The sequence below is a fragment of the Grampus griseus genome, assembly GCF_964374135.1.
Source record: "Grampus griseus genome assembly, chromosome: 7".
Lineage (NCBI taxonomy): Eukaryota > Metazoa > Chordata > Mammalia > Artiodactyla > Delphinidae > Grampus > Grampus griseus.
The window spans coordinates 29,054,261-29,079,032 of NC_139001.1; the positions used below are offsets into that span (position 1 = coordinate 29,054,261).

Below are 24,772 nucleotides of genomic sequence, written 5' to 3' on the forward strand. Positions count from 1 at the left end.
AAACAGAAAGTATTTCTAGTTAAATTATTTGGTTCCTCCATAGCCTCAAACACCTTTCATGCAGCTATATCCACGTCTCTGGGGCTGAGCAGGCCTAGGTAGGATGCACCTACAGAAGAAACATGAAGGACATCAGCAAGCTCAGCACCACAGCAGTAGATGTCACCTTTCCAGCACTGTTTGAATACCAGTATTTCTCATACACATTATCCAGGACTGAAAGCACAGCCTCCACGGTTTCCTCGCAGGTGGCCTGAATCTGAGTTTCTGGCAGGACAAACCCATATGTACCCATATGTCCCTCAGCTCAAATGCATATGAGAAGGGGATCCCAATGTCCCAAGCCCAGTCTCATGAAAACCCTGAAATGGCATCTACAAATGAAAATATGGAGGAAGAGTTAGAAGTTATTCTGTGAAAGGACAGATTTCTACAGCCATTTCAGGGACTAAAGTTCAACCCAGCAAAATAAATCAACTCTTTCATATTAGGATCTATGAATAGCTGCCTTCTCTCTCTCCTTGACATTTTCCGCTTCTGTCTCCACTCACCATCCCCACTATACCTGGCATTATGCCTGGCACATCTATCCCCACAATGCCTGGCATCATGCCTGGCACATAGCAGAGGTTTGGTTAAAGTTTCTCAGCTGAATCAAAGACAAGACAATCTGATATTGGAAGATAAGATTCAACTGACCTGTAAAGGAACAGAAACAAAATGACCAATATCACTAAAATGATGATATTAAGAAAATATCATCTCGGTTGCCCTTCAGTGGGTGGAGGAGGGGGTGCTTGGGGATGGGGAAAGCAATGCACTCTCCTTTCAACTAAATCCTTTTTTTTTTTTTTTAAACTCCAGGCCCCACCTGTTTTGCCTGATGGTCCTCTGGGAACTGAATCAACCGACCAAGGGTCACTGGAAAATGTCTTTCCTGTTAACTCCTGTGCCTTCTCCCTGCCAGTTCTTTTTAACTGAAGCCAGAGGGAGTACTGGTCTGAGCCAGTGTATTAATTTTTGCTTTTAGCTCACACCTTATCCCTAGAGAGCACAATTCTGGATTTGTACAGACTCCCTTTTATCCCTGGTCATTTTGATTTGTACAACTTCCTGTTGATCCGAGGAACTCTTCTATCCTGTCCACTCCAGTCTCCAAAGTCCACTGAATTCTTTTGTGCTTTAGATACTATTGAAGAGGTGAAAAAAAGATACTTATATAAAATATCTGCACTAGATCCAACTCTATAATTGGTTCCATGCTTTGCTTTCAATGCATTTGCTGCCTTCTGTCCAACTTGGATCTGTAGGTGGGAAATGCAGAGACAGATATCTGGTGTTAAAAATAAATCCAACAATTCAGAGCATTTGCTATTTTGTCCAAATCCATCCTCAGAGTTCCAGACCATCTTTCTAACTTCCCATTGAACATCTATACCTGGGTAGTCTTCTGATACTTTAGACTCAACATACTCATATCCAATTTTATCATCTCCTCCACTAATAAGGCTGTTTTGATTTTCATAATTCTGACCTATCATGTGCCCCCAACATGTAAATTCCTACAATCATCTTTGACTCTTCTCTCAAACAGTTACCAAGTTGCATTTCTAATGCCATCACCCTATTTCAGTCTTATTAACTCTGAAATGGATTGCTGTCATCTTCTAATAGGTTTTCCTTCCTCTTGCCAATCCTTAATCCCAATTGATCTCCCTGACTTCCAGGTGAACCTTTGTAGAGCAGGACAATCATAATGATCCTGCTGAAAACCTTCAATAACTCTCAGTTACCCACTGCATTTGTATAAACTTCTCAGTCTACTAGTTGAGATCCTCTACGATAGGGATCTAACCCACATTTCCAACACTATATTCTCTAGATCCCACCCTAGATTACAGTCAAACTCAAGTTCTCCCACAGTTGCTCAGACATACCCCATGTTCCTCAGCCTCTCCGCCTTTTCTCAGGATATTTCCTCTACTTGGGATGCCTTACCTCTTCTCTGTTGAAATTCTACGCAAACTCAAAGAACCTTCTCAAATGCTAAGTTCTCCATAGGCATTTCTTGAGCACCCTAAGTGGATTCTCTCTCCCCACTTTTTTCTCCCATAGCCCTTTGCTCATGCTTCCCTTATTACTTCTCTCTTGTTTTTCCTTAAAGGTATTTGATACTTATCTCTCATAGGCTCATAGATTTTCAGAGCAGAAAATGACACACTTCCTTCTATCTACCCCCATGTCACCGTACTGAATTGGAAATCCTTCAGAACTAGATGATTTCTAAGGTCTCAGCCTTGCTCTCTTCAGACCTTTTCCTGAGATCAGAGTCACTAACTGAGGTCCAAGTATATTGGTTATATTTATTGACTGTCTGATAAATCTCCTTGCATACCCTTTTGATAGTCTAAGTATTCCCTACCCTAGATTCCCTAATGCTATATTCTACCCACCCGATGGTGTATCCCACTACTTCCCCTTGGGGTCTATACAAACACCACCAAAATCCCCTTGGCCACTCCCTGCCTGGATCCACAATTGCTTTACGCTTGAGGGCAGCCTGACTACACTTACAGGTACGTCAGCTCCCTTGACTTCTTCCCCTGACCAGTGACAGATCTAGTTTTAGATTCTGTCTCTCTTTTCCTGGTCCTGTATTGTCTGACTGAATCCCAAGGTGTGACAAGGTGGTGTCTGGTTAGAGTGGGGATAAGCATAGTGAAATTCAAAAGGAAGACTAGGAGAGGTAATAAGTGGTTATGGGGTCCTGTGCAGCAGTAGGACTTTGCACTTTCTGTGTGTGTGCTAAGATTCAACATTAAACATATTTGTAAGCTTTTTGACTCCTCTCCACTCACTACTAAGAGTTTTACCTTCTCCTTCTCTTCCTGTAAAGAGATTCTGTGTCTGCCCTAGTTGCTGGGCTTGCGTTGTCCAGAACTGAGATGATGGGCAGGAAGGGCTAAAGAAGTACAAGTACACTGGGAAGAGGTACAAGAGCTGTTTGTAGAAAGAAGGGGAAATTATAAGAAGGAAAGGAGAGTCAGAAAGGGGATTTCTAGAGAGAGAAATTCCAGTAAGGAAATAAGAATGAAGAGTGGAGAGAAAGGATTCAGGGTAGCTGCTGTGTGTGAGTGAAATTAAGAGCATGCAGCCTGGAGAAAGAGTTGCTAACAAATAGCAACTACATCCTTTTTGAAGTTCTTTGAGAGTCTCTGGTAGAGATATGAATTGCTTTTAATTATTTTTAATTCCCATGTGTTCCTGTGTTTCTTTGAGTGAAACTCCATGTTAACTGGTCTTAACTGTAATTTGGGTTACATGGAGCAGCTCCAGGCTACATTTTCTATTCAAATGGTTTCTTGCATTCTTTTTTCTTTCCTGCAGCTCACCCCAGATCATGATTCTTCTTCCCACTGCCAACCTTCACTTATTTTATCCTATATTGCTCCCTTTCCTCAAATCTTGGCTGTGGGGAGGGAAAGAGTCTCCCAGTTTCCTCTTCTTTATTGACAAAAGAACTTTTGATTTTTTTTTTTAATGATTCCACAAGCAATTACCATGAGCAAGTAGATAGGAGTAAGAAATATAACATATATGATAAGCACACAGTTGTGATCCTTAGCTTATGGGTTTGGTCCTTTCTGAGAAGATGAAATGAAGATTCCCCTAGACTCTGCCTTCTATCTCAAAGGGTCAAACTCTTGATTATTCTTCTCTTTCTTTTTGACACTATATTGCAAGGCCATAGAGAGCCAATTGCTCTGCTGTCCTTCTTAGTCAAAATAATAAAAACCCTTTGCTAGTAGTGCATAATTTACATTGTTAAAGACCTCATGCCTGCTTAATAACTTCTTCACTGGGCCCAGAGAATTTCCTGTAGACATATATTCACAGGCAAGCACTCAAAAAGATTGATTAAGGCCCTGGCATGGGTGTGGGAGGATGGAGCTTGGAATGGGATACAGGGGCTGATATGGAAAGGGTTCCAATGCAAAGAATATCAGCATTTGAAACATTAGATTTCTTATAGCTATTCTAATCTCCAGAGCAGTTTAGAATGAGGGTATATATAGTTCTGTTTCCCCTACTTAGTGATTGCCAAGTTGTCTATCATACAGTATAATATTTATGAAGATTTCTACAAATTTTTGGTTTTGTAAATACATAGAGATTAATTACTAGTCTCTGGTGGTTGTAAATATACCAGAAATGGAAAACTCCTTGAACAGTTGGTGTGATTCTATCTTTGTGTACTCTATCAAAGCTTATCACTAAGAACCTAAAAACACTGCTAACTAGCTTTTATGAGTTTGATACATGGTGGCAACATTTTCAGTCTTTTTATGGAAAAGTCTTAGTGATGAATGTTATGCTAATTCTTCAACACCTAAGGCGGTAAGAGATACAGAATTGAAGCAATCTTTCTCAATTCAATTTTCCAGTCTCTACACAGAGTATTGAGGATGGCCAGTAATTCCCATCTTCGAATTCCACCTTCTGGTAACGGCAATGCCAGTGCCCCCTCTGTGGCCAGAGGGCTCTAATGAGACAGCCAATCAGCAGCCCAAGACCCTGTGACATTTGAATACAAACCTTGCAAAAACGGAGATGTAGTAACTGCTTTCCTGAACCTAAAAAGGAAATTAAATTCTCTAGAAAAATACCGGAGTATATAGACCTCTTTTTTTCTGCTGGTAGAAGGCCTGTCCCATCAAATATCTATAATGGCCTGACTTAGGTGGTTCATTTGTATTTGTCACAGAATCCTTTAAGCAGAAAGTAAACATTTACGGCAAATATCACAGGAATTGAGAAGTAAAGAGGGTTCTGGGCTTCTTGACTAAAATTTCTGTTTCTGTACATTTCTTTACTGAAGAAATAGAACTTCTGGCACAGAAATGAGGAGGATATAGGACACAGTGGACTGGGCATCTAAGTCGATGACAGCTTCCAGAAGTTGCAAACCCTTCCTGAGCGGAGAAAGGCAGTGTTCTGTGGTCAGATGAATGTGGCCTCTGGAGTCCAAAGACATGAGTTCCAAGCCCAGACTCCAACATTTACTGTCTACAGGGACTTTAGAAATATAATTAACTCAAGGTCTTAATTTCTACATCTCCAAAATGAGCTTATTATATTGTCATGAGGATCAGATGAAGTAATGGCCATAAAATCTCTTTGTAATTTTTAAAGTTATAGGTAAATGTTATCTCCACCTCTTGCAAAATGATCACGTAGTACAAATGTCCGAAAACAATTGCAGGAAAGACATTGGGGTACTGACAGATATTTTTGACTTCTGGGGGGAAGGGCTGCCTTCAGCAAAGATCTATAGTGGTTTTTCTTTTAGTGCCCAGACCTGTGTTTTATGGGTGATGTTCCAGTGGGAGAGGGACAAGAGGAATGACAGAGCCAGTAGGCCACCAGCCTTCTGTGATCTTAAGAACAGAGCAAGATTAGCCCCTATCCAACCCAGCATTTATTGATAATGAGGAGCTTGTTTTAAAAAACAATTTTTTAAAGATATGCAGAAAATAACAAGTGTTCGTGAGAATGTGGAGAAACTGGAACTCTAATTCACTATTGGAAAGAACAGAAAATGGTGTACTTGCTGTAGAATATAGTACGATGGTTCCTCAAAAAGTTGAAAATAGAATTACCATACGATTCAGCAATTCTACTGCTGAGTATATACCCCAAAGAGTTGGAAATGGGATCTCAAGGTGATATTTGTACACCTATGTTCATAGCTGTATTATTTGCAGTAGGCAAAAGGTGGAAACAATTCAAATAACCACTGATGGATGAATGGATAAAGAAAATGTGGTATATACATAACAATGGAATATTATTCAGCCTTAAAAAAAAAAAAGGAAATTCTGACACATGGTACAACAGGTGTGAAGCTTGAAGACTTTATTATGCTAAGTGAAATAAGCCCGTCACAAAAAGATAGATACTGTATGATTCCACTTACATGAGGTAACCAGAATAGTCAGACTCATAGAGACAGAAAGTAGAATGGTGGTTACCAGGGACAAGGGGGATGTGGATTTTTTGTTTAATGGGTAGAGATATTTCAATGATGCAAGATGAAAGTTTTGGAGATTGGTTGCACAATAATGTGAATATACTTAACACTACTGTACTGTCCACTTAAAAATGGTTAAGACAGTACATTTTATATTATGTATGTTTTACCACAACTAAAAACTGAAAAAATAACTTTTAAGAAAAGATAACAAATAACTACAACAATTATAAATTGACCCTTTCTTTGACTTAGTTCTATTGTTCTCAGGTTCACAAAAAGGCAAAGAGCCCAGTCCTTTTCAACAATTCTGCCCACCAGGACTTGGGTAAACACAGCTTCAGAGAAGGACCCTGGATAAGACAAAGCAGACTTTCCCTGCCCCAGCTTGAATTTCACTAGCACTTCCCCTTACAAATATTCCTAGGCAAATACTAGAGGCATAGTTTAGAAGAAAATAAAGCATTGTGTTTAGCAGAGAAGAGAGCAGATATTATTTAGCCGTGTTATTTTAGATATGCCATATTCCACTAACAGCTGGGAAGTTCTTTAAAGCACGGTTCAAAAGCTATAATTGCTGAACGGAGCTTCAAGAGAATTTACAGAAATGAAAGCGCATTCCTGCAGATTATTAACATAATCATCTCATTTATATTATACACGAATACCTAAGATGTCTCCCAACTTGACACTTTTTGAAATAGGTAGTTAATTAATGCAGGTAAGGCAGCATTTAACCTGAAGCCTTCCCAGCAGGCGTCTTGCAAGGTGTGAAAAGCAGGAGAAAGGAAATAAGGAAAAGCAAAGGGAACAAAAGTGAGGCTGGAGCCAAAACCCTAGAAATGGGAATCAGGGAAGGAAGGCAGGGTCGTGCTGAGGCCTCTCAAGGCTCTGGCTCAATGGTCTTACCAGTTCTTCATGGTTACTTGATTTATTTTTGGTGTAGCCATAAGGCATGAGGATGAGCTGCCCATAAGAGTGCATGGTCAGGAAGCAGGCAATGTTCTCCTTCCTGCTCTCGATAAAGCTGGAAACAACTTTAGTCTCTGGTTCAGACATGGGTCCTGTCCCACAGAATGTTAAATCTTGGCAGTTGTGAGATGCACCAATACCTGAAACATACAGGAAACCCCAAGGAAGGCATCACGATCTCCGTTTAGCACTGACCAAGGTCAAGGAGTCAGCCTTGCTCAGGACATCTGTGGGTGGAATTAAGGCTTGCCTTTGCTTGTCTGATTTTGTCCTGCTAAAATAAGTCATTCAAGGAGGAACTCAGGAAGGCAGGAGGACTGACGTGCAGATTTAGAAAGAGACCCCTGCTTATGTGGCCCGGGAAGGAAGATGCAAAATGGAATGGCATTTTCAGTAATCTTTCACTTAAACCTTTGGTGGTCCCTGAAACAAATGCTTGGGAACCTGTTCTTGGGTTCCAGGGTCAGACTCTGTTATAGTCTTGTTGCCCTAAATATATCATTTGCTGTCTTACTGGCTTGAGTCTCATTAGAGCTATTTCGCAAGGACAAAAAAAACACAAAAAGCTATTTTGTAGTCTGTCCTTCTCACCAGTAATAATAAGGACCAACAACAGAGGACCTTTTACATGCAGGGCACTGTGCTAAGCCCCTCCTGTGTGGCATCTCATTGAATCTCCACAACAACCTACTGATAAGATGGTATTACTCTGAACCACGTTTTAAAAATAAGAGAAAACTAAAGCCTAGAGATGAAGCAATTTTTTCAATACCACAGGGCCGCCGAGTCTGAATGTTAACCTTTCCCATCTGGTTTTTAACCAGACTGCTCTTAACCATCCGTACCTCTATTTGCTTCCAATCCATTGGACTTGTTGAGATTCAGAAACATGAAACTGCCTTAAGGAGAAGAAAATGTTTGCCTTGTTTACTTCTGCCCTCCTGCTGTAAAATAATTTGCAAGGATACTTCTCTGATTTTCCTTTATAACAATTCGTATATTTTAAAACAAAGTGATGGATTTCAAAAATATTCACACTGGTCTAGGTCTTCTTTGCCCTTTTTTAGCCAGTCTCACTTGAAAAGAGTCCTGCATTTCAGTGTTGCTGTTCTTACTGTATAGATAATATCACCTCTTTAGAGGGAGTAACACTGACCAGGAAGTCCAGAAAGCTGTACAGAATTAGATGTTTATTTCAAAAGGTATATATATAAATAGTACTAATTCTAGTAATTCACCTCTTTTCTGGCTTCTCTGCTCCATTTGTTTTGTGTGTCGTTATTCATCAGTTCATCTATGAAGCATGTACTTAACTACACCAGATGCATCGAAATTTCTATTGAGATCTGTCCCAAAACACATGCCATTATTATGGGATGAATGGGATTTCCTCCAAAGCCGATCCTGTAACAGGAACATAGGGAAGTTGCCATTCTAAGGTCTCATGAATCACAGTGTTAGTGATGATGGGTGGTCCTCGAATATGAAAAATGGTTCCTTAGGATTGTCTGGAAAAATTGCCTCAACATTATGAAACTTGTGCATATAATTTTTAGTCCCCCAGATGGGCTAGCAACCCCCAATAACAGGAACATCTGTACAACCCAAAGGGTATATACGTGTAAACCATCAAATCGGAGGGGTAGTTTGGCCTTTCCCTCACAAGCAGATTAACAGTGCCTGGTGGACGCAATCTGCTTAATCAGGAAAACTTCAGAGAGTCATTATTTTAGGTCCAAGTGATAAAGGGCGAAAGGGAAATAGCTTGGCAGATGGGAAAAGGCTGTTCCAGGTGCATCAGAGATGGTCTCTGCACATTTCTGGAAGCAGAAGACTGATGAGTAGAGATAGGGATAAAGACCTGTTTCGCCAGACAAGGTGGGAGGGAAGGGCTTGATTCACATACCGGGCCAGAAAGGCTGTTACAGAGAAAGGGGTCCCACGAAGGGCTGGGGGAGCCGGGGTGGGGGAGGGGGAGGAATTCATAGTCTCTGGAAACAGAGGCTCTTAATTATGGAGTGGTATGATTTAGAAACTTTTTTTTTTTTTCTTTTTTTTGCGATACGCGGACCTCTCACTGTTGTGGCCTCTCCCGTTGCGGAGCACAGGCTTTGGACACGCAGGCTCAGAGGCCATGGCTCACGGACCCAGCTGCTCTGCGGCATGTGGGATCCTCCCGGACCGGGGCACGAACCCGTGTCCCCTGCATCGGCAGGCGGACTCTCAACCACTGCGCCACCAGGGAAGCCCCAAAACATTTTTATAGCTGCAGTGACTGAGGTCAGGAAAATGAACCCGAGACAAGATCTAGTTCATGAACCCATCCCAGGACCAAACTCGATGTACTCACCGTTGTCCAAGTATAGATGTAACCATCTATGTTAAGAACCGGAAGCACATAGAAGTCCAGGTTTTTAAGGAGACTTCTTATCCTTGAGTTGTCTTTATAGTTCTGTAGAATCTGGATATTTAATAGAGAAACATTTGGAATGATCCTGGGAAGAGGTCTTTTCTCTCTTAATTTTCTAACAATTTCAACTTAATCATAAGTGGTGACTGAACATCCAACCTTTGCCATCCAATCCTGCCTCAACTGTCCCGTTCGTTATGGCGGTCTTTCTGAAACTTCACCATGCATCAGAATCACCTGGAGGACTTTTTTTTTTTTTTTTTTTTTTTTTAATTTTTGGCTGCGTTGGGTCTTCGTTGCTGCGCTGAGGTTTTCTCTAGTTGCGGCGAGCGGGGGCTACTCTTCCTTGTGGGGCGTGGGCTTCTTATTGCATTGGCTTTTCTTGCTGGAGGACTTTTTAAATTACAGCCTGCCTACCCTCCATCTCCACCCCCAGCCCCAATTCAGTAGGTATGAGGTGGTGATGTGGAAACCCAGAACTTGCATTTCTTCCAAGTTCCCAGTTATGCTGATGCTATGGGTCTAGGAACCACACTTTGAGAACTATAATTTTTGGGTTGAATTATGTTTGGGTTTCTGAAAAGACTGACACAAAAAGTATCTTATATTAATTTTAAAGTTTTCTTATTCCCTCAAAGGAGGGATATAGGTAATACGCAAGAATTCACGGTGCCAGGTAGTTTCCATGTGTTAATCTCTTAATCCACACAATTGTGTGCTCTTCATGATTACGTTGAAGTAGTCATTTCATACACCTTTTGCAGGTAAAAAACTAGGGGTCCTAGTGATAGAAATTTTGCACAAGACTATTAGAAAGAGCTCCAGGATTCAAACTCATCTCTGACTTCCAAGATGTATTTTCTTCTCCATTTAGATTTGTTTACCTTCCAATAAAGATAATTTGGGGTGCATTAGAAAGAGAACAGAACAACTAACTCAGTTTTCAGTGAAGCTACTTATGAATTCCATTTCCCTTGGGGTGAAGGAGTAGCTCAGTGGAGAGCTGCCTTGCCAAGATGTGAAAGAAACCTGCTTTCCAAAGCCGAGATATGACAGGTATTTTGTGGGGTGGTTAACCATTATGAGAAAGTGAAAGACACTTATTCTTTCACAGACCACTGGCAAAAAGCAGGGGCAATCCATTCCCTGGCATGAATTCCACAGTCCATCCAGATAATCTTCTTGGGGTTATTGGATGTTTGGCTGATCTGGGGGAGACATTCATATTTCATTATCAAACAATGGCTTATGATTGAGGCCACCGAGCAAAGTTATCAGGTTGTTTTATTCCCCTGGAGGTACCTGTCTCCTTCCACTCTGTGGTTTCAAGGATGAGGCAAGGATGCTGGCAGAGACACCCACCAATATGACCCTTCTGTTGGCCATGCTGCCAACCGCCTCCTGCGGTTACCTCGGCTATTGTTCTTAGGACCACAAGCTGACACCTCCGTGTACCCCATGCAAAGCCTGGTCTTCCCCATATCCTAAATTATTCCCTAACTTTAAATAAACGCATAAACCACAAACTGAGAGGCTAAATTTTCATAAACCTTATAAAACCTTACCACACAGGGCTGACTCAGAGCGGTAAAGTGCACAAGTGGTAACGTGCATGACTCAAAGGTAGTGAAACTGAACCCCAGTCTGCATTTAAGCTTCCTGAAACTGTGAAAGCATCCAAATGCATAATCTCCTGCGATACTTATTACATTCGTTACCTTCCTCTTTCCTTAGAGACTCCTGCAGTCCCAGCTGACCCAATCTTCTTTCTCCTCTCCCCATTTGTTGTTCTTGTACTCACTCAAGAAAGAAAGATTCCCTCCTCTTTCAGAGGTGGGATAGGTAGGAATGAACCTGGCAATTACGGATTCTCTTTGGTGGAGAAGAAGCTGTGAACATGCCCATGCTTGTCACAGTCACATCTTGCTTTGGTTTGTAAATGGCCTGGACTCATGCTATTCATTGGAAGCTCTTGGGAGCTGGGCTGATGAAGGCTCTCCCTCTATATCTGTGAGAAACTTACGAATTGAAATAACTATGGGCTGGATTCATCATATTCAAGGAAGTTTTCCCTTTTAGCCTCACCCATTTTCAAAGCTCCTGGCATAATTCCTAATCTACCCTTTACTTTAATTCTCTCTTGTAATCACCCCTTTTATTTATGAGTCTATGTATATGACCATATGTTTATCTTTATTGCCTCCTCGTTATGTGTCAATTCTATTCTTTAAAATACATCCTAGGCAAAGGATGTTTAGAGGTCTTTTTGGCTGACTCAGCTCAGAGTTTGGCGGCCTATGGAAAAATCAGGCTGGTAGGTGGCCCACACTTAACATATCAACCAATTACTCACTCGGCTCCTGGGTAAATTCTACTTCAGAGCCACCGAGATTTGTTTGTAGTTGTTAGTAATTCTTGAATTTGGGGATGTGCTTTGTAAATTAACGTGTCTACAGTGAATAAAGTAATGCTAGTTCTTAATGCCAAACTACTTTGGCAGCGGTTCTTGAAGAGTAGTCCTGGACCAGCGATATCAGCACCACCTGGGAACTTGTTAGAAATGCACTGTTTTTCTGTAACATGAGTGTGCATCAGAATGACCTGGAGGAGGGCTTGTTAAAACACAGATTGCTGGGCCCACCCACAGAGTTGCTGATTCAGTAGATCTGTAGTTAGACCCCCCAAGAATGTGCATTTCTAACAAGTTCCCAGGAGATGTTGATGCTGCCGGTCGAGGGACCACCCTTTGAAAACCACTGGTTAGGTGCAGTTGTTGTCAACCCTGCCTACACAGTAGGATCACCTAGGGAGCTTTCAAAAGGTGTCTGGGCCCCATCCTGGAGCAATTAGCTCAGAATCTCTGTGGATGGGACCCAGGCATCAGTATTAAGCAGCCAGGGTTGAAAAATCACTGTTCTAAAACTGAGAGCCAAGAAGGCCTGGCCCTGTGGAAAAGTGGTTATTCAGACACTTTTCATCGTATCACATTTTAAAAGGGCAGAGAGCCTGGAGATTGGGTTATCCCTCTGGCTATGCTACGGTCTGGCTGTGTGACCTCGTACAAGTCATTTCACTTCTCTGGGTCTTTGTTTCCTTATAAAATGAAGGAACCAAAAATAAAAGTTGTCCATGATGTTCAAACATTTTTATGGGGAAAAAAAAATGTGTTAAAAAAGAAAATTTTGTAAAAACTCAAAATACATATGAGAAGTGAACTGGAGATTTCTCCCTTACACAGCCCCCCCACCCCGTCCCCCTTCCGCTGTGGGAGCACCGGAGGCACCCAGGCCTTCACAGAGCACAGGCTGGAAACCTCTCAGCCAGAACGTCTAAGGTACTTTCCAGCCACCCTCCACGATTCTAAGTTCCTCAGTCTTAGCGGGGGCGAGGGAGGCCAAGCGTGAAGAAAACTAAGGGATAAGTTCTTACTTCTGGGACTTTATTTTTAAGTCCTACCCCTGTGGTCTCACCCAACCATTCCAAATTCTCTTTACTCCAGAACATGATTCCACCCTCATGATTAAGATGTAAGCATTTACAAGTATTTAATTTTTAAAAAATGTTTATTGGAGTATAATTGATTTACAATGTTGTGTTAGTTTCAGGTGCACAGCAAAGTGAATCTGTTATATAAATACATATGGATATATGTATTTGGACTCTTTTTTAGATTCTTTTCCCATATAGGTCACTACAGAGTACTGAGTAGAGTTCCCTGTGCTATACGGTAGGTCCTTATTAGTTATCATTTTTATACATAGTAGTGTGTATGTATCAATCTCAATCTTCCAATTTATCCCTCCCCACCAAGTTTTGAATTTTAAAATCAAGACTTTGGAAAAGCCAAGTCTCTCTGCCTTGCCTCTTTTAACCTTGTCTATACTTCTGACTAGAGCCTCTGGATAGTACATAAATATCCTTGAGTGGGACTCTAATTCTCAGCCTTCTCACTCACCTTCAAATAATACATGGGCCGGCTCTCATAGGTCATTCCTAGGAAATGCTACGTCACCACTTCCGTGTACTTCTCCCTTATCTCACTCATCCACTGATAGATCTGAAACAGCCAGGGAGGACTGAGGTTATCAATAAGAAGATCCTTTGCTTGCCTCTAAATTAAGATAATTGCTTCTTTCATCAAGATACTGAACTCTGAACTCTTCGCTCTTTATTAGCACACAAACTAGAAGACTAAACTAATGAATTATGACCTCTCCTCCTCCCATATTCTTTAAAGATCTACTCTGCCACCCAAGCTTAGGACACCCTGTTGAACTTTACAAGTAAATGATTGAGAATTATCAATTTCAACAATCCAGTATAACACTTCTGAAACATTGTACAATCACACAGCCTTCAAATGGCCATGAGACTTCCTGACTATCATTTATTGCTTAATCAGTAGAAGTGTAGTTTATTTCATTTACTCTCAAAGCTACAGGATAGGTACTGCTATTCCTTTTTCATGTATGAGGAAACTGAGGAACAAAGAGGTTAACTGTCTTGGTCAAGGTCACAGAGCAAGTGGCCAAGCCAGGTGTGACTCATCTCTGATACCAGCACATATACTTCTCATGGGTCTTACTGGATCTTGTTTAAAAAAAGAAAAAATCTAAGAAACTTCAGTACTTTGGGGTGATTGTTACAGAAGAAAATGTAAATTCTTTTTTTTTCTTAAGTATTGAATTTTGTTACAATATTGCTTCTGTTTTATGTTTTTTTCATTTTTTGGCCCAGAGGCATGTGGGATCTTAGCTCCCTGCCCAGGGATCAAACCCAGACACCCTGCATTGGAAGGAGAAGTCTTAACAACTAGACTGCCAGGGAAGCCCTGAAAATGTAAATTCTTGTACTTTTTGAAAAAAATTCTGGAAAATATTAATATATTCCCCAATACTGAGGAAATAAATTGTAAAGCCTGGTTGGAGGGCAACTTGTGCATTTATGTCAAAAATTTTAATGTGCATATCATTTAACCTAGTAATTCTATTTTTAGAAATTTATACTTCAAAAGAAGTTTTACATAACATCACAACACACACTACATATATACTTATATACTTTTTACTGTATCCAGTTTTAGAAACCACTAAACTTATCTTAGTAGCAATACAAATATTTCTTTGAAAAAAAAGTTTTCCCCGTTTGAGAGCTGTTGCCTGTGCTCCCTGCATCCTACTGAAAATACCACACTTTTGGCTAAGTAGGATTCAATCAGAAGGCTTCACCACCCATGTCCCACATCCATATACACATTGGCCCTGCCCAGCTTAAACCAGCTAAAGACTTGATTAACAAGAGTAACGTTTAATTTTGATCCATGTTTACACTAACAAAACTGGTTGGGGTGTTCTTTTCTTCTTTTTGTTGTTTTGTTTTTTTATTTCATATCACTAGGATTTGTATCTTTAATGGTGATGGCCAGGGGGTGATGTTTGGGAATCCCTTGACCTCAGTGCACAGGCAAACCTCAACCTCCCATTCTGAGGCTCTCTAGTCTATGGATATTAACAGTGAACTATCCCTCGCCCATCCTAAAGTAGGTTGTGACTACCACCGACGCTCCCACCAACGTGTCCATACTCACCTCCCCCATGGGGTGGTATCTGTTATAGGAATATGTCTCCAGAATCCTCCATGGGCTCACTACATTATCCACAGCTTCTTTGTTGTGCTACAGATCTGCAAAGGGAAGAAATACAGACAAAAATTGATGAAGAAACCAGGATAACATAAGGGTTGGAAGGTTGATGAAAAAGGTAGTAGGAAGCAATGTGCACAGCATTTTGAGGACAAAAGTCAGTGTTGGAGTCTTGCCTCTGCAACTTACTAATTGTGAGACCTTGGGTACCATGGAGTCCCTCTGAACTGCAGTTTCATCATCTGCAGGTTGAGGACAGCCATTCCCACTTTGCAGGGAGCCTTGGATAATTCAGCAAGATGTTGTAGATAAACACACTTTTAAATTTGTATAAGAAAGAATAGCTAAGATTTATTGAACGGAAACTTACTGCGAGATACTCACTGGGTTAAGCAATTTAAATCTCATTTACTTCTCTCAAAAACTTTAAGAGAAGATATTCTTATTATCCCCATTTCAGAGATGAGGAAATTGAGTCACAGGGAAAGTATTATTAGAATTTAAGCCCTGACAGCCTGACTGAAAAGCCTGAAATATTAACCACAATACTGTAAATAATTGTAAGAATCTTTATGCAAGAGTTTATTTTTTTAAAATAAACTTTATTTTTTTTAGAGAAGTTTTAGGTTCACAGCAAAATTGGATGAAAAATACTGAGAGTTCCCATATACCTGCTGTCCACCCCCCACCCACCCCCATGCACACAACCTCCCCCAATATCAACATCCCACACCAGAGTGGTACATTTTTTATAATAAATGAACCTACATTGACACATCATTATTTCCCAAAGTCCATAGTTTACATGAGGGTTCACTGTTGGTGTTATACTTTCTATGGATTTGAACAAATATATAGTAACATGTATCCACCATTATAGTATCATACAGAAGAGTTTCACTGCCCTAAAAATCTTCTGTGGTCTGGCAATCACTGATCTTTTCATTAGTTTTGCCTTTTACAGAATGTTATATAGTTGGAATCATACAGTATGCAGCCTTTTCAGATTGGCTTCCTTCACTTGGTAATATGCATTTAACTTTCCTCCACGTCTTTTTAATGACTTGATAGTTCATTTCTTTTCAGTGCTGTATAATATTCCATTGCCTGGATTACCACAGTTTATTTATCCATTCACCTACTGAAGGACATTTTGGTTGCTTCCAAGTTTTGGCAATTATGAATAAAGCTGCTATAAACACCTGTGTGCAGCATTTTGTGGACATAAGTTTTCAATTCATTTGGGTCATACCAAGGAGCATGACTGCTAGATCATATGGCAAGAGTATGTTAATTTTGTAAGAAACTACTAAACTGTCTTCCAAAGTGACTGTGCCATTTTGCATTTCCTCCAGCAATGTTTCCTATGCTTACTTTCCATTTGCATATCTTCTTTGGTGAGGTGTCTGTTCATGTCCTTTGTCCATTTTTTAAATCAGGTTGCCTCTTTTCTTATTGCTGAGTTTTAAGAGTTCTTTGTATGTTTTGGATAAGTGTCCTTTATCAGATGTATCTTTAGCAAATATTTTCTTTCACTTTGTAGCTCAACTTCTCCTTCTCTCGACATTGGCTTTTGAAGGAAGAAAGTTTTTAATTTTAATAAAGTATAGGTTATCTGTTATTTACTTCATCGATCATGCCTTTGGTGATGTATTTAAAAAGTCATCACTATTCCCAAGGTTATCTAGGTTTTCTCCTAAGTTATCCTCATTTTACATTTAGTTCTAAAATCCATTTTGACTTAATTTTTTGTGAAGAATGTAGGTCTGTGTCTAGATTCACTTTGTGTGTGTGTGGATGTCCAGTTGTTCCAGGATCATTGATTGGGTTTTGTCAAATGTTTTTGTCTGTATTTATTGATATGATCATGTGATTTTTTTAATTTTTAGCCTATTGATGTAATGGATTACGTTAATTGATTATCAAATGTTAAACTAGTCTTGCATATATATCTGGGATAAATCTCCATCAGTGGACATGGTGTATAATTTTTTTATACTTTTTTTGATTCAATTTGCTAATATTTTGTTGTGGATTTTTACATCTATGTTCATGAGAGATATTCGTCTATAATCTTTTATTCCTCGTAATGTCTTTGCCTGGTTTTGGTATTTGGGTAATGTTGGCCTCAACGAATGAATTAAAAAGTATTCCTTCTGCTTCTGTCTTTTGGAAGAAATTGTAGAGAATCAGTATAAGTTTTTCCTTAAATGTTTCATAGAATTCACCAGTGAAACCCTCTGGGCTTGGTGCTTTCTGTTTTGTAGGGTTATTAATTATTGATTCAATTTCTATAATACATATAGGCCTATTTAGATTACTATTTATGGTCTATATTTTGACAAACCGTTTAATAAAGCTATTCAATGCCTCGCCTTTATGCCAGATATTGTGCCAGCACAATCATGCCCATTATATGATTTATTCACATTACAGCCCTGTGAAATGTTATCGTCCATGTTTTACAAATAAGGAAACTGAAGCCAAGGGAAATTAAGTAACTTGCAAACAATCACAGAGCTAGTAAGTCATACAACTAGTCCTCTCTCTAAGCCATACAAATGTTGGATAAATGTTCTAATTCCCTTGCTAAAAGACTTTACCTAAGCAAAAAGTAGGGTTATATTTTCATTATGAGAGCATACCAACTGATCATTCATTTACCCAATAAATATATTTGAAGTGATTTCTGTGTTAATAACACTAGGATGTGAGATTTTGGAGAAGCTGAGGTGTAAACGTTTGGATAGTGACAAGGAAACATGTTAGAGATCTAATTAGCTAATGTTTCAATGACTTTCATCTATTTTCCCACATTTTTCTCTCTGAACATTCTGGTATTATATTTACTCTTTCCCTAAGCCTTCATTTTTTAATCTGTAAAATGGGAATAATAACACCTTACCAAAGGATTCTTATGAAGACTAAATAAGTTAATCTACATTTAAAAATAAGCAAATTTCTGGAACCTAGTTAACCCTTAATAAATGTTAAAACACAGTAGTAATTCAAAACAAAGCTAAGTAAAAGCCCTATTTTGCTGCAATAACATTGAAAATAAAAATTACATTGAGAATAATTTAGCCATCTAACTAGTGTTATCTTCAAACAATACCAAACTACAAAATATTTTGATAGAATTAATTAAAACTCAAGTTCTATTCACATCTACATAACTCCAGTAACTGGATTGACTACATTTTAATTTTTTAATCTGTTCAATTAACACCATGTACCATAATCACCCACTCTAATGGAAATCAATTTCTCTACAAAATTCCATGACTTTAATTGTTACTACTACTACTACTAATAATCTGACTTTAGCAGAAGTTTTTATCTTCAAAACTGTAAATGTTTTATTGTTAAATGAATTTTACTTTGTTTAGCTTGTCCACGAAAAGCTCGTGATATAGGATTGTCTAGATAGTTAGTTAAAACAATGAAATGAATTTTAGAAGGAGATTACAAGAAACAAATGTCATTAAAATTGTAATAGTTGAGGAGTAATATGCTTTTCCATGTTTTTCAGGGATTCGTTTCTAATATTTATCATTTATTTGATTTTTTAAAGGTAAGCTAGAGTGCTTCAGAATGAGGAATTTCAATATAAAAATATATACAGGTGTAATATGTTGAGGCTGATTATTTACAAAACATCATTTTATAAGGAAAATACATACATCCCTTGGTGTGTTTAAAATTCAAAAAAATTCAATTTACACATAAATTTTCAGGAGTACATTTCGTGTGCTTATCAAATAATCAGCAAACATATACCTATTATAATAACACTAGTTAACCATTATTGGGCACTCTATTCTAAGCACCAGTCAAAGCATTTGCATTGTTATCGTAATTCATTCAACAACACAACGGCACTTGGTACTCTTTGCAAAAGTGATAATAGATAATAGTAGTAGTAATAGAACATAGATTTCTTTCTTACAGAGCTTAAAATCCACTTAAGGAAGTGAGACATAAACACATGAAAAGCAAAATAACTTCACCATCAAATAATAAAATGTGAGGTATGATAAGCTAGAGCCTGATTACCAATTACACGGTGCACTAAATGTACTGAGGACAGGAGAGGGAGAATTCCAAACTGAAGTATAGCCAGTAATAATAACAACCAACATTTTATAAGCAATTATGCATGCCAGAACTGTTCTAAGGTATATATATCATATCATATCATATATATATATATATATATATATATTCCTACATATAATTCTAACAACAATCCTTAAGGTAGAAGCTATTATCCCAGTGTGTTGGGGTGAAGATTTTGTTACAGAGGCTAAATTATACTTTTACTATACTCTAGAAAATAAGCATAAAATATTTATTAGCCTATTTTTATAAATTGTCTATCTCTGATTTGGACTGCATAGAAAGCAAAATAAGTATCAGCATTATAAATTCATCGGGAAATAGTTTCAGTGCTTTTTCAAAATGGAGAGAGGAGAGGAAATGAAGCAAATGAGAAGAGTCTTCTCAGCCCTTCCTTCTTTCTCATTCCTCACACTGGCTGTCCTGCCAGGAAATGAGATCACTGGGGATGCTTTCACGCGACATTGGGACCAGGGATGGTGGCTGCTCAGAGCGACGCGGTTCCTTTCTTCACATAGTTCAGCAAATGTTCAAGTCTTTCTTTATCACCGTCATCTACTCAGTGCCGTAGGAAAGTGACTACACTAAAAAGCAGTCCTGGCAGCTGGTGGATTCTTGTTTCAATTGGGCTGGTATTCCCAGGCAATTTCACAATATGGAGGGGAATAAATTAAAGGTAACTGGGCACCATCAAGCACCAACATTTGGCTTTCCCCCAGCTAATGTCTGCAAAATGTGTGAGTATGATGCCTCCTAAGTCCAGCACTGAATGACTGGGTCCATATAATATGCAAAAAAAAAAGTGATGCATACGGGATTTGAGTGAAAACCCTGATATCATTTTAACATGAAATTAAACACAATACTTAAACCTCAAAACCCCAGATACTTAGTTCAAACAATGTTTAAACCGTAAACCTAGAAAAGGCTGTTCCCTGTTTCTAGGCAATTACTTGGGTGATGCATAATACATGTAGAGAAAGAAGGAAAAAACTGGCTAATCCCCCAAATTACCACCAGTCTCATCTCACCGACCAAATGAAGAGATTATTGTACTTTGTGTATTCTTTTTTAACAGGAATTCATAAAATGTTTAACAGAGAAAAAGATGCTTTGGTGGTACATTATTAATAAATACTGTACATCAAAGATTGCCTGATGAAATTTTGACTGGAATGTAAAAAGAGGCAAAAAGACCTAATGAATATTGAGGAAAATTTTGTATTTTAAATACTTAGGAAACAGTTACATGACTATTTCATGATAGTAATGTATTTTCAAAGTTTTTTTTTCCTTCTTACAAAATTAACATATGCTTATAAGTGGAAATTTTAGGAAGTATGGAGAGGAGAAAAATAAAAAAGAGAAGGAAGGAATAATCCTCTACAATCCCACCTCCCTGAGTTAACCATTGTTGATATTTTGGCATATTTCCTTTCAGTCTGTTATCTGTGCATATTTTTTTCATAAATACAGTGCAGATTATACCTATATATAATTTTGTATTCCCTCCTTTTTTATTATATATTCTACCAGAGACATTTTCTCAAACCAATAAAAACTCTTTATAAACATTATTTTTAATGACTGCATAATGTTTGACAGTAAGTATATATTTCATAGCATCATGCACATAAATATTGTCATCTATGCTGGATATTAAAGCCATTTCCCTTTCTGGTTTTATCTTATAGTAAATAATTCTGGAGTTAATGATTTTTTGCTCATTTCTGATTATTTCCTTGAGTTACATTCCAGGAATGGGACTAGTAGGTCAGAGAGGATGAACAATTTCAAAGCATTTGATTCATAGTGCTAGATCCTAAATGATTCTACAGATTTACCCTTTTATTGGGAGTATGCAATATATATAACAGGCCACCTCCCTAAATGATCAAAGGAGAGATTACAAAGCTTGTCATCCTTGTTAGATTTTCTAGACTAGTATTACGTCACACATAGTAAATAAAGAGTATCAAAACTTGCAGCTAATCTATGTTTTGAGTTGGTAAGAGCCATATAAAAGTGGACATTATTTTATATCAGTAAATAATAATGAAAATGAAAATAGTCAATAAGGAGCAGAATTAGCAGATTTGAAATGTTTCCCTCAAGTGCAGTCATGAGCAGCTGTCCACTGGAAGCCATCTTGTCTGAGTCCCACTGAGCCAAATCACTTCCATAATTTAACCTGGGCTTGGCAATCATTTTTTTAAACAAAAGTTTTATGCATCTTCTTTGTAGAATATTTGTAAAATGAAGAATAGTTGAGGGAAAGGAAAAAAAAGTATCAATCAAAGAGAACAATGTCCATTTTGGTACATATTTTTTCTTTTATTTTTTTAAGTATTTTGATACATTTTGTGTTCTGCATCTTTCAGCATAAAACATGTCTTTCCCCATGCTATTAAAATTTTCATAATTATTATTCTAATGGATAAATAATATCCCATTGTCATATGTCACATATTGACATTTGCATAACTTAATATGGGGCATTTAGGTTGTTTCCAAATATTACAATACTTAATATCTTGTTTATCTTGTACATAAAGCTATATCCCAGTGCATACAATTCCTTCCATAGTTTGCTTTCTCAGTGTAAATTTCCAGAAGCAGGGATACTAGGCCAAAGGATGTGTACGTTTTAAGGCTTGTGATATTTTTAAATAAGTTAATTTTTTTTTCAATCAAAGCCCTATGACCTACATAAGTCTTTGCCATTGATCTATGAAGAATCTCAGAAGAGAAAATAAATGCAGTATCTATATGAAACCAAGTAAACTAATAGAAAACGCGAGATGGCGATGTCCAAACAGCTTTAGGCATCACATAGATCCTGGACTCCCTTTATATATCTGAAATCAGACCGTCTATGAAGCTAAGGGACAGGCTGAGGTCGCACAGTTAGTCTGGGGCAAAAATTGGAGTGGATTTCTCTGTTCCGTGAGACCAAGCTTGTTGCAAGATTCGTTTAACCATGAAACAAAAGAGGAAATACTGTTTATAAACACACATGCCAGATGAGATACACCAAATGTGCAGAATAACAAACTATGTATGAATAAAGGAAAATACACTTTATATGGAAACCACACACACACACACACACACACACACACACACACACACACACAATGTTTAATATCTATTCAAAGAAGTTATTCATTATGAATAGGGAAAGAACACAAAAAAGAGCAAATGACAGGAGCAACTTATAAACCGGTAAAATGAGTAACAAATAAGACAAAACACTTAGCCTTATAAGAAATCAACAAAATGAAAAATAAGTCAACTGTAGGTATTTTTCACCTGTCAAATGGGCAAATGCTTAAAAAGTGCTTTCATACACTATTGTTGGAAGTGAAAACGTATGCAACTTTTTTAGAGGGCAATTTGGCAACGTGTAGCAAGATTCTTGAATTTTTCTAAGCTTCTAACCCAGTGCTTCCACTTCTTATAACTTATATTAGGGAAATAATCAAAGATTTTCAATAACAGCAAAAAAATTGTCATGTAGCTGGATCCTCATCATGGTATCATGTGTAAAAATGACAGTAGAAATCAACTCTGCCTTATAGGGTAGCAATGATGGAATATTATTAGTGATTGCATTATGTTTTCAATAAATTGTGAATGTCATAGGAAAATTTTTATAATACAACTTAACTGAAAAATTCTTGTAATAGTACTATATACATAATTAGCTAAGTAGTTATCTATTCAGAAACATTAACAGTAATTAGTGAAATTGTTTGGTAGTTTTAAACATTTTAAACATTTTCTCAATAATTAGAATAGTGTGATTTACCAATTGAGAAACTATGTAAATGAGGGATATGGAATTTTCATTACAATTTTTTTTTTCAATTACAAAACATGACATATTTATTGGTATTTATCATACATTGTGCTAGGAAATCTTTTTTAGATATCTACTCATTTATTTAAAGATTATTAGAGTAATGTTCAATGATAAAACTTCAGTGATAATTATTCTTATTTCGTCGTGGTGTGTATGGGTAGGAAGAGGGGAGAAACGAGCTGCATTGATCTTGAAAAGAAGCTTTCCACCTAGACAATCTAAATCATACCAGTCAGCCCCTCCTCCAGCTTCACACTCACCTGTCATATTCCAGCTCCCCAGGAACCAGCAACCTCGGGAGGTACAAGTTTCCAAGCAGAGGCTTCATTCTTCTGGAAAGAGAGCTAGAAAATCCTGTGCTTCTCCTGCAGGTCATGTGTCTCTGAGAATGCATAAGGGCATAGGCTTCCACAATCAAGATGAGATAAATCAGTTAGTGGATGTCTCAGCAGAAATAATGTGAGCAGTTGCTTCATTAACTCCATCACGTCTTCAAACAACTTTTTTTAATACTGGAAAACTATTTGATTTTTTTTCTCCGCTAAAACCAAATTAACTGAAGCTCTTGGCTCCCCCAAATCCAGAAAAATGTTTCTTCCCTATGTAAAATCTTCAGTTCTAGGAATCCCCATCACCTATATTCAAGAGCGGACCACTCCTGCTCTTTCCTCCACACAAGTCGCTGGGTATAATAGGGGGTGTGTCTTCTGCTCTGGTCATGGTGGGCACGGTTATTATTCAGGATCTTTACTCCCGTCTGCAATCTAAGGCTTTATTTAGGGTCAAATGCCTTCTCTTGTTCTGATGGACAACATCACCAGATTCTTAAACAAACCCAGGTCTCTCCATATCTGAGCAGTGAAAATATTTTAAATCCTTTCCCAAGTGGATTTTCTCACACATTCCTCTCACATAAAGGACTCTGTCAGACACTGCTCCACAAACCCCTGTTTTTAGACAAACCCAGGATATGCCTTGAATCTCAAACAGTGACCAGTAAAATAAAGGCTCAAGTGAAGATCACTGTTAAAAGTCTAATTGAGCAAGGCAAACTTTAGTGCAGAGAAGTAGAGGATTTAAACAGAGTTCGTAGCATTTGGGGATCTATCTAAATCCTTTGCCCTCTATGATCATTCATCTATTCATTCATTCTACAAAAATGTAATGAGTACTCACTATATACCAGGCAGGCACTATGACAAAAGATCAATACAAGATGAATGAGTTCCTTTATGGAGTTCACAGGAGAGTTGAGAGAAGAATAAACAAGTTCACAAACAAATAATACAATTTTAAGTAAAGGGAATCAAATTAAGGAGAGATATCGGCCAAGAATATATTGAGATAGAGAGGCCATTCCTGACTGATGTAAGAAAATTGTTTTTTCATAAATTTATTTATTTATTTATTTAGGCTGCATTGGGTTTTCATTGCTGGGCCTGGGCTTTCTCTAGTTGTGGCAAGTAGGGACTACTCTTCATTGCAGTGCACAGGCTTCTCATTGCGGTCGCTTCTCTTTGTTGAGGAGCACGGGGGCTCTAGGCATGCCAGCTTCAGTAGTGGTGGCACGCGGGCTCAGTAGTTGTTGCTCGCAGGCTCTAGAACACAGACTCGGTAGTTGTGGCACACGGGCTTAGTTGTTCCCCAGCATGTGGGATCTTCCCGGACCAGGGCTTGAACCCGTGTTCCCTGCGTTGGCAGGCGGATTCTTAACCACTGCGCCACCAGGGAAGT

At 38.4% G+C, this 24,772-nt stretch overlaps 1 protein-coding gene across 1 annotated transcript; it reads right to left on the reverse strand.

The window, feature by feature from the left end:
- Nucleotides 1-109: 109 nt before the first annotated feature.
- On the reverse strand, nt 110-23,366 carry CPO (carboxypeptidase O; the record flags this gene model as incomplete). The annotated part of the gene is given in 13 exon segments (XM_082658403.1): nt 110-295; nt 298-351; nt 355-374; nt 1,220-1,304; nt 6,941-7,143; nt 8,323-8,407; nt 9,354-9,464; nt 10,526-10,621; nt 13,369-13,416; nt 13,420-13,470; nt 15,001-15,066; nt 15,068-15,095; nt 23,299-23,366. Coding segments are annotated over 13 exon segments (1,101 nt in total).
- Between the last annotated feature and the right edge of the window lie 1,406 nt (nt 23,367-24,772).